At 39.8% G+C, this 10,613-nt stretch overlaps 1 protein-coding gene across 1 annotated transcript in view; it reads right to left on the bottom strand.

The window, feature by feature from the left end:
- Positions 1 to 10,291, bottom strand: part of cmn (calymmin) — a gene marked incomplete at its 5' end in the record, with an annotated part of 20,995 nt that extends 10,704 nt beyond the window's left edge. Inside the window, 28 exons of the mRNA XM_008301313.1 lie at positions 584 to 646; positions 744 to 806; positions 1,100 to 1,156; positions 1,270 to 1,337; positions 2,562 to 2,607; positions 2,696 to 2,740; positions 3,001 to 3,057; positions 3,330 to 3,383; positions 3,829 to 3,879; positions 3,977 to 4,021; positions 4,286 to 4,339; positions 4,521 to 4,568; positions 6,041 to 6,424; positions 6,517 to 6,564; positions 6,825 to 6,904; positions 7,389 to 7,446; positions 8,108 to 8,164; positions 8,244 to 8,291; positions 8,393 to 8,413; positions 8,516 to 8,557; positions 8,787 to 8,834; positions 8,954 to 9,001; positions 9,079 to 9,129; positions 9,624 to 9,704; positions 9,803 to 9,835; positions 9,939 to 9,995; positions 10,085 to 10,144; positions 10,230 to 10,291. Of these exons, the coding sequence (XP_008299535.1) occupies positions 584 to 646; positions 744 to 806; positions 1,100 to 1,156; positions 1,270 to 1,337; positions 2,562 to 2,607; positions 2,696 to 2,740; positions 3,001 to 3,057; positions 3,330 to 3,383; positions 3,829 to 3,879; positions 3,977 to 4,021; positions 4,286 to 4,339; positions 4,521 to 4,568; positions 6,041 to 6,424; positions 6,517 to 6,564; positions 6,825 to 6,904; positions 7,389 to 7,446; positions 8,108 to 8,164; positions 8,244 to 8,291; positions 8,393 to 8,413; positions 8,516 to 8,557; positions 8,787 to 8,834; positions 8,954 to 9,001; positions 9,079 to 9,129; positions 9,624 to 9,704; positions 9,803 to 9,835; positions 9,939 to 9,995; positions 10,085 to 10,144; positions 10,230 to 10,291 (1,829 nt within the window). The remainder of the gene's footprint in view (positions 1 to 583; positions 647 to 743; positions 807 to 1,099; positions 1,157 to 1,269; positions 1,338 to 2,561; positions 2,608 to 2,695; positions 2,741 to 3,000; positions 3,058 to 3,329; positions 3,384 to 3,828; positions 3,880 to 3,976; positions 4,022 to 4,285; positions 4,340 to 4,520; positions 4,569 to 6,040; positions 6,425 to 6,516; positions 6,565 to 6,824; positions 6,905 to 7,388; positions 7,447 to 8,107; positions 8,165 to 8,243; positions 8,292 to 8,392; positions 8,414 to 8,515; positions 8,558 to 8,786; positions 8,835 to 8,953; positions 9,002 to 9,078; positions 9,130 to 9,623; positions 9,705 to 9,802; positions 9,836 to 9,938; positions 9,996 to 10,084; positions 10,145 to 10,229) is intronic.
- Between the last annotated feature and the right edge of the window lie 322 nt (positions 10,292 to 10,613).

Consider the following 10,613-nt stretch of genomic DNA (forward strand, 5'->3'; position numbering starts at 1 on the left):
GCCAGCTCAACCAGGTGAGCGATAGCGGCACCATCATCCAACACATTTAACATGCAAAAGCCAAGTTGAGTTATCTCAGCTGATTTGTAATACATACAGGTGACTAATTAAAGGAAAACCCAATATCAAGTGTCTTAGTAGCGTGTTGAGCCGCTACGTGCCACCAGAACAGCTTCAGTAAGCCTTGGCACTGACTTTCCAAGTCTCCTAAACTCTGCTGTCTTTCAAGGTGTTTCCTCTTTTGGTGTTATGTTGATGGTGGACAGTGCTCTCGAACATGTGTTGACTGTGGAAGCTACAACGTGATTGATGATCAAATCTATGGATGGAGCCACTGATCTCCTGTAAGAGACCACTCCCATCAAGATAGAAATGTTTAATTCTAACATCAAGATGATCACTCAGAACAGCTTTGTAATGATGTGTAGTGACTCTTTCCTCTGAGGGGACAAGTGGACCCAGACCATGCATAAGGAAGCCACTGGATCGCTCAAGGGTTTTCCTTTAATTTGTCCCTCCTCTAGTGTATAAAGTATTTCCCAAAATGTCAAACTTTTCCCTTAAAGGTTTTTACCATATTGGCCAGTAGACTTTGTTTCAGGAGCCAGTCCAGCTGGTTGAGCTCCATAAGGCAGCTGTCCATAACCTACAGAGGTAAATAATAAAGAAAGGTTTGAGGGTAACAGGCTCATGACTGGAAGAGTAAAGCAAATAAATCACAAGTACAGACGCACCATATTTGCCGGCAGTGTTTCCATTACTGCCAAGACCAAGAAGTTGCCCACCGTTGGGAAACCCACCGTATCCTGAGCACAGATGAGCATAGTGTACCGAGATCACAAACTCCTAGAATTAAGCCTTTTTTACAGTCAAGTGTAGATTAAATAACACCTCATGGAAAGATTATTTAAGAGTATTAGTTACAGCAAAAGCCCTTTTTATTTCCTCACACTAACCATATTTTCCTGCTGCAGGATCCCTTCCCATGCCAGCACCAAGGCCACCTGCAAGCATGTTGAATTAACATTATCTGAAGCAGGGTTTGAATTATATTTTATATACAGTCTTTGATGAGAGCTCCAGACAAAAATGTTCTCACCATATTTTCCTGCTGATTTACCATCACCTGCAGGCCCATAGGGGCTAGCTCCATAACCTGGAGGGAAATGAGGAAAACAGTTATGAAACAGAAAAAAATGTGACTCTACTGATTCTCAGAAAGCTTTAATTATGCGTTAAAAACACACAATTTAAGGCATGCAGACGTACCATACTTTCCTGCACTATTCATTCCTGTGCCGGCGGGCTGACCTCCAAACTGTAGTCCTCCAATGCCTGTATCAGAGTTTAGAAGAAAATAAGAGAAATGACCTTACTTTTGAGATTTATATGGGAGTTCTGTGCACCAACAAGAAGCTGAATGTTATTTTATATATTATATATGTTAGCTATAAACTCAAAAAGCCATAAATGTGACTCCTGTTTTCCTTCCAAGTGACTCACCATACTTGGCGTTGGATTTCTCTGCACCCATTCCAAGTGTCTGACCTCCAAAAGGCAAGCCGCCCATTCCTGTAACATTAGAGAAAGTTCTGGTTTAACGCTCTGCTGTACATACAGGTGTGTCGCTTCTTTTTTTCTCAAGGTGACTTTGTAAGCAGGGTTCTGTAAGCGACGGATCTGAATGTGTTAAGTTATACATACCGCCGTACATGCCGCCTAATTTTCCATTCGGACCAAATCCAGCAGACTGAGGCTCAAACTGACTCACTCCTACGCAAGAAACAAACGTGTGTGTCATATCTTTTCGGTTTTACACCTTTGATGCTGAAAGTGTGGAATAATCAGATGAGTACAGTGAGAGCAAACACAGTGGAAAATCTGAGCTGGTATGAATGTATGAGTCAGAAAGATTTGTGCATCGAGAGCACGTCTGAGGTGGTCAGTAGCACGCTGCTATCAATCAATCAGAGTTTTACTCTATGGAATGAAGGAGTTTTCAATATTAATTCATATAATAGATTATTCTGACTGCTGTTTTGACTTTTACATGATGACGAGATTTTACCATCGAGTCCGGCAGGAACTACTGGGGCTCCGTTGTAAGGAATCTGTCCGGCTCCACCTGCAGAATCAGCATCAATAGATTATTACTCTTTCACACCCCATGTCTTGTTGATCAAATGTACTTCAGCCTTGTTTTGTAATTATCTGTAAAGCTGTAGTAGGCAGAAATGTGGAAAAGGCAAAAAAACAATTCAAAAATACATCCTTTGTCCTGCAGTTCTTCCCTGTCGGTCCTCACAACAGATGAGCACATGCACACACTTCAAATCAATGGTTTAAAAGTTAACGTCACTTGTGACACTTTCCTGAATAAACTGTTTAACCCGTTCAGCCACCACATCATATTCCTGCTGCTAGCTTTGGAGCTCTTTACTCAAGACAAGGTTCAGACTTTTAGTTTCCTAAGTTTCAAAACACTGAAGGAATTCTTTGCCCAGTGAAACCAAACAAGTCTGCTTACTCCAGCTTTAACAGTATCCTCGTTCATCACCCATACTGTACCTGATTTACCCTCTGCAGTCGGCACACCTTGACCAAGACCTGGGCAACAAGAGAAATGCTGACTTTAGTGTAATTCACAAAAAAATGAAAACAGATTTTCCGAATTAACTTCATAAACTGCTCTTACTTGCATAGTCAGGCTGCACACCAGCACCATAGCCGTTTCCATACCCTATAAAAAATCAGAAAGTACCTTAGTGATCACAGCTTAAACTAAAACTAGAGCGCAGCAGCTACTAAATCATAGATTCATAGTGAGTTACGTGTGTTTAGTGATTCAGTCCTACCTGATTTAGACTTGCCTGCTTCACTTGGAGCCACATTTCCTGAGAAAAATGGCAAATTTTCAATAAAAACTCAGCTCTAACTAATCACCAGCTAACAAAAATGAATTAAAAGACGACATTTAAAGCTTTTCCTTTGGAACTGCACCTCCATATGAGTTCCCATTTCCATATCCAGCTCCAAGATAAGCTCCTTGTCCATAACCTGCAAGCAAACAGAGCAACTATCAGATTGTATTGGATATTTTAACTCACAGTTTTTTCCCCTGTTATCAGACTGAATGGCTCTCATTTGAAAAAAACAAAAACAAAAACAACTTACCAGGTTGTTGAGGTTTCCCAGCGTAGGGATACCCAAGCCCTGCAAACAGAGATCCAGTTTAAATATCACATCAAAATTAAAAGTGAAAAAATGCAACAAAGAAAAATATCAAAGCACTTTCTTCACATTAACTTTGCATCGCTGGTAAATGTTACCTGCTCCGTATCCATTGCTGAGTCCAGGGAAGGTGTAGCCTCCTGCTCGAAAAGCTTTAGACAAACAAATCAAATGTAAGGGCTTCACCTTCACACGCTTTTTATTTAAAAGCATCAAAGCAAGTCGCAGGAAAAACGAAAAATGAAATGCACATTTATTTAAATTACAAAATAATTTCAAATTTGATTAAACTTATGGCCTTTAAAGTGAAGCAGTATGTTCCCAAAAGTACACGCACTTCATACAAAACATATGGATAGTTTATTTTATTGGGCTCTTTACCTGGTTTGTTTGCTTTAGCTCCTCCTCCGTTTGAATATCCTCCTGCACCGGCACCGTATCCTGAACAACAGCATCACTGTTACCGAGTCTGTATAAACTTCCTGCTTTTATATCATCAATAAACCAGCAGGATGTTTCAATGTTTATTTGCAAATTGCACCATATTGAGTATTTCATTCAAATAATCATTGAAAATAAAGAATATAGCATATTTACCATTGGGTTTAGCACCAAATCCATTTTGTGCACCAGTTCCTGCTCCGTAACCTAAAAACAATGAAAGAATCATAAATAAATGAAATAAAAATAAACAATAGGTTTTGTTAACTCAATAGTGCTCTGCCACCAACTGACTCATTAGTACCTTTAGTATTTGTGCCACCGGCTGCTCCAGCACCTCCATTATAACCTCCAATAACAAAAAACAATTAGTTTTCAGTAATGTTGATGTAAAGTTTCCCTGAGCCACTTAAAAACTTTATTTATTCACTTTTTTATGATTTGTGTGTGTGGTGGCTGCAACACTGCAGTTTCCCTTTGTTAAGGATTTTATCTGTCTGAGGTTATTGGGACAAGCAGTAAAAGTGACATTTCAGAAGCTAAAAACACAATTACACCACTGAATATAGTGTAGAAATCATTTTGGGATGCATCAGCTTAACTCTCAGCTTACCAGGTCGAGGTATTTTCATCCATTGTCCGTTTGGTACTCCTGATGGTCCACAGTCTAGAACACCAACATGTAAAGAAGCACAAGTCAAGCATTTAAAGTAAAACAAACACATAGATGTGTATATATGCACAAGAGGCACACTTTGAGTTATTGAATGGTCCTTTCACTTTGGGTTTTGAGGATATAAACCAAACTATAATTACTTATTGCTTGAAGAACAGAGACAAACATTTACCGGGATTGGCTGGTTGAGCTCCCTGTCCCTTGGTGACTCCTCCATTCTCTGAAAGGCAAAGACTAAAAGTTCAGCATCTGGCTAGAAACGATCCATCACCAATTAACCTCAACATGTTTTTGGACCTTGTGGGAGGAAGCCAGAGAACCCAAAGAGAACCCACGCTGCACGGGGAGAACATGCAAACTCCACACAGAAAGATCCCGGGTGTCCTCACCGGGATGTGAACTGGCGACCCTCTTGCTGCGAGGCAATGATGCTAACTAATATTCTACCTTGCAGCCCTCATATATATATTTTGTGCACATATTTCTGCTGTTGCTTGTGTTAAAATATGTACAGCACTTTGGTCAGCTGGTGTCATTTTAACATAACTTCCAGTCATCATGCTGAGCTAATTAAACTGTCTGCTAACTTCATATTAACAGACAGCTCTGAGAAGGATCAGTTGTTTTCTGTAACTAATACACATATTTCTCAGACAGTTGCCTCAAAGGTGACGCAATCATTCTTTCAATACACAATATATGGCAATATTAGGTGACAAAAAACAAACAAAAAACCCATTTTGAACACAAGTTATTGGTAATTTTGTGGACAAGACAAGAACATGCACGACAGAAACACAAATACAATTTTTAAAAAAAGAAAACAAAAAAAAAAAAACCACGAAAAATTAAAAAGGATTATGACCAACATTTGCCTCATTTTTATACCAAGAATTTATGAATTCCAACCTTAGTGGGTCTGTAAATATGTATAAATCATATTTATTATGTGTTTAAGTATTAGAGAAAAGTTAGAATGAACCCAAGTGATTAAAACAACAGAAGTCGTGCAGCTTGATGAATCCTGTCAGATCACAACATAAACAGACTTAGAGTTAGGATAACCCCAGGATTCAGTCCACATTTACACATGCAGTCCAACTCTAGTAAACACACCCAAATCAAGATTTCGTTTACCGGTTGCCCCAGCTTTCCCTGCAGGGAGATGTTTGACCCCGAGCCTGTCGGGTCCTGTGTCCGGCCGACTCTTGATGTTTGCTTCCTCTGGCACGACTTCAGGCAAACCCGCAGCCACTGTTTCTTCAGGAGTGATGCTCCCTGAGCTTTTGGCCGCCACTGTTTCAGGAACAGCTTTGGTTTTCAGCGGTTTGGTGCTTTCGGAGACAGCATCTGTGGTGCTGTCTACCCCGAAAACAACATCTGCCTCTGCAGCTTTTTGCTCAGGCACAGCGCTTCCAGTCACATACCCTAGAGGCCATACGTTTCATTAACATTTATGAATATTACTTTACTGAACCTTTTCTAAGAACCCAACCATTTACACTGATAAACACAATTTACACACATTTGTAGAACTTGACACAGATGCTAATTATTCCATTGGGAGGCAACTTGAGCGTACAGCCTCGTGTAGTCAGAGTTTGAGGTCAAACAACCAATTCTCCAGTGACACTTGTGTTAAATAATGGAACCAATGACGACAGCCTTTAGTTTCAGGTCGAGGGTACTTGCCTTGAGGGAAGACAGCTGCCGGCTCTGGTGCAGGTCCAGATGTGGGTCCAGCTGCAGGCTGAGGGTCGCTGGTTTCAAGAAGTACCGGTGCTGGTTCTGGTGTGGCCTCAGGGATTAGCGGCGTCTGTTTGTAGCTTTTTCCTTGTGGCACTGGTGAAGGCAGCTTTTTGTGCTTCTCCTGTGTGACCATAACAAGGATGCCACTGGTGGGCTCAGGTGCAACCAGCACTGCAGCTTCAGTTAGAGCTTGCTGAGGTGCGACGCCCTCCTCTGGTGCTGCACTGGGCTGCTGAGGAGAGAAAACTCCACCTTTAAGGCCTTTTTGATTGGAATCTCCTGCCCCGTTTGTAGCTTGACCCTTTCCATTTGGCATCACTCCATAACCTGAGAACCAAACACAGATATGTGGCTGAAAAACAAACTGAAAAACCAACAAGAGCAGAAATTAAAGAGTTATAAAATACAGTAGCTTTTACCGGCATTGGCAGCTTTAGCCAACGGTCCATTAGGTACACCGCCATAACCTGGGAAACATAATGCATTTATAGTCAAATTTCCCATAAACACTGCCAACGATATAAAGACGTGACCTCGAGTCAATGAATGCAAAAAATAAAATGAGGCAAAATGATGCTTAAAGTTTATTTGCATCTTCTGTTTTATATGTTTGCTGATAACATCATGATTCCTCCTTTTCTTAATACCACTAATGTAGCAGCACTGCTCCGGGTGTTTGGACAACACCAACACCGGTTGTGTTACATAAATGCTGCAGATTTCTTACCATTGCCAAGTGTTTTCACACCTTCACTGGGTGAAACTGCTCCTACTCCTTTGGTATTTTTTTGAGGTTTTGAGCCTCCGCTTGGTCCTCCATATCCTGCAAACAATGTTTTAAAATGTTACAACAACAACAATGTTGTAGATGACTTTCTTGTGCTCCTATAAATGAATCCACATCCGCATTTCAGCATGACGGAATACAACAATACCTGCCACACGTCAAATTCTACTGATGTCAGTAAGCCTCAAAGGTTGGTGACATATTGATCAAAGACCATATTTTTGGATATATCCATATATATACACTTACATGAGATTTTTGGGACCCTAATTTAAATGTTTTTTGAGAGTGAAATTGCAGAAATTGCCATGGATGAAAACAGATTCCCAATTCTCAAAATTCAGCTAAATTATTTGGTTGTGGGTCCCAAATAACAAATAAGTAAACAATGACTGAGATAGTGGAGCAACACGGCTATCTAAAATGACAGACCGGTTAAAAAATTACATCCACAGCTCATCTTCTTGAAATTCAAAAACAAATTAGTCATTAAATAGCTGAAACTCACCGTTAGATTTACCTCCATATCCACCCAGTGGGGCACCGTTTCTAACTCCGTGACCTGTGAGAGGATTTTGAAAGAATTTAGCAAAGTTGGAAGAAAATGGAGAAGTTAAAACAAATAAAAGACGTAAATAGAAATATAATACACACTGTTATATGTAGTACATTTTTATGTGTGCGTTTTCTAGATCATACTTAAATAAAAAATACTTCATACAAAACCCACTAAAGGATTTGAAGGGCATCTTTTATTTAAAAAAAAAAACAAACAAATTAAAATATAAATAGTAAAATATCTATAGCTAGAAACTGTTTGGGGCTCAGGTGCTTAAAAGCGCAATTATTTCTGCTTTCAGTCTTTAAGAACTTAATGAGTTATTCACTGTGATATGAACTCTCCATATCATATTCAAGTCCAGTCACAACACAGAAAACAAAGAGAAGCAATAATGTACAGTTCAAACTCCAGCAGAGGGCAACGAAACACTTGCCAACACAAACGTAAAGCACTTTTCTTTCTTTAAAATGGAAACCCATCATACAAGCCAAAAAGACAAACAACCAGTTATGACACAGCAAATGCACACATCAAAAGGGAATAATAATGTGTTTTGTATTTCCCTTTATTTGTCTAAAATTTTGACATTTAAAAGCATCCATATTTGATAGAAAACTACATGTTAGTATTTATAAAAGCTTGTGTTGTAACAGGCTGTCACCGTTTGGTGTGGGTGCATATCCTTTGGGAACATTAGGTCCAGCTGCAGCTCCATAACCTTGAGTCAAACAGATTGTAGTATTTCACCATCACACTACACGAGGAACATTTAAAACAAAAAATATACAACCACTTACCATTGGGTTTGGCTCCATATCCATTGGGAAGTGCTCCATTTCCATAACCTTAAGATCAAACACATGATTACAGAAAGCTACAAATTTCAGAACCATATTTTGTGACTGGTTTGCAATTCAAGTATCACCTGTCTGAGGTCTCACTGCACCTGCTCTGGGGCCTCCATATCCTGGAAGACATACATGAAAACCAATTATGTCTTAATTTCATTTAGATGAAAGATGAAGAAACTGCTTTGAACCACTATTAGATCAAGAGGTGATTGTCTTACCGTTGGGTTTTGCGCCATATCCATTTGGAATATTACCAAACCCTAAACAAAATTGCATCACAGTTATTGTAGCAAGATCCACATATTCTTTAATGTTAACCAAAAACAATCCTGCTAATACAAAATGGGTAAGAACAAATAATAGTCAAGATATAGTTATTGCTTTAAACACCCTTCACCCCTCACTCGTCTGACATTGTGTGTCATAAAGGTAACACTTTACATACATCCAAAATTAATTAGATATAAGTAATTGTGGCTCCATGATTACCTGGTTTTGCTGGCTTGGAAGCTCCACCATTCGTCTGGTATCCGTAACCTCAACAGTTTAACAATCAGCAATGTTATTATAACTATCATTATGAGTGGTATGACACATACTTACACACATAATTATATGAATCATCATTATAATACGTTTCTTGCATATTAACCCACCATTTGGCACAGCTCCATTTCCGTTTGGTGCTCTGGCTCCAGCATAACCTTTGACAACATTAGATTATTTTAGGCCTGAAAATATTTAACCGTACGTGACATATTGTGCTCTGTGTGATGTTTACCATTTGGTTTTGCGCCTTGTCCGTTGGATGCACCAGCTGCAGCACCATAGCCTAGAATATTAACATTATTACATTGAGCTATATAGGAAAACATGTCATCTATAAATGTGGAAATCATCTGTGTAGATTCTCAGTGATCCAGGTCATGGTTTTCTAAGAGCTTAAATTAGAATTTCTTCAACATCTTCACACCATCGCTACACAATAAACAACGCAACCCTGATCAGTGGAGGGGGTCTACCCCACCACTTATCAGGTACTTGTAATGCAGTCTTGAGTTCTCTTCCCAGAAAGTTTGATCACATTTAACATCTCGAGTCCTCCCTCACCTGTCAGTTTCACAACCATTCACACACTGAGGCATGTGAGTCCTGAGGCTTTAATGAACCATTAGCCATGTGAGTTCAGGAGGACAACAAGATGAAGCCTCTTAGAGAGGTTAAACATTCTCAAACAGAAAAAAGAAAAATCCAGTTGCCTTCTACTGAAGCTCCAAGACATAAAAAAGACTACACTTTGTTAACATGGCAGTAGCGTCTTTCTACCTTGCTTAGGGCCCTTCATCCCTCCATTTCCATAACGAGGTCCCATACCCAAACCAGCACTGCCATAACCGCCATTGTAGCCTATGAACACAGGTCGCACACACATTAACACATTAACAAAAAGCATTTGTTTAATTCTTCATTGGATCCAGAAGTGAGTCGGAGGGTATATAGCTCACCTCCTCTGGGCTGAGCTCCATGACCATTATAGCCATTACCACCATACGCTGGAAGAACAAATACAGACATTGTTACTGGTGTATAAAGTGGTGTCTTCAGTGTTGTGCCATGGTTTCCATTCACCTTTCCCCTGGTTCCTGGCCAGCTGAGGTACTCCCAAACCTCTGGGGACTCCCATTCCCATACCTGGACCTTCAGCCAAAGAGGTACAGGTTGATACATGTTGTGTCAGACTGAGAGCTTTGGTTTCCTGGACAACGAGGTAATTGGAGATGAGTTACCTGCACCATATGGTGGTCGGCCATATCCCTTCATGGGTTTACTTCTAGCTCCAGCCTGACCTGATAGACAGAGAACCAAGCATAAGATACAGAAAAAAACATACAAAAACTGTAAACACTCATATGAACCCTTTACATCTCGTACCATTTGGTCTTGCTCCGTTGCCATTGGATGCACCAGCTGCAGCTCCTTGACCTACAGAATGACTATTATTAATAACAATGTGACACAGTTTACTGTCATTTTTAAATTTCAGCCTTAAAGTATAACCTCACAAATAGATGAGAGGATTTTCATTAATCTACAAACAGTACACACTACAATAGGCAAAGGAGCTCAACTGTTCCTAATTTTTTTTTTTTACTCCATTTTGACTCCAGATTGATTGTTTCAGTAGCTCCCAAATAATAAACAGACATCAGAAAAGCACTTTAAGAACCATCATACCGTTGCCTTTTGTTCCGTATCCATTGGATGGACCAGCTGCAGCTCCTTGACCTGAAGGATAATCATTATATTCAACAGTGT

Source organism: Stegastes partitus, unplaced genomic scaffold, assembly GCF_000690725.1.
Source record: "Stegastes partitus isolate 25-593 unplaced genomic scaffold, Stegastes_partitus-1.0.2 Scaffold1656, whole genome shotgun sequence".
Taxonomy (NCBI): domain Eukaryota; kingdom Metazoa; phylum Chordata; class Actinopteri; family Pomacentridae; genus Stegastes; species Stegastes partitus.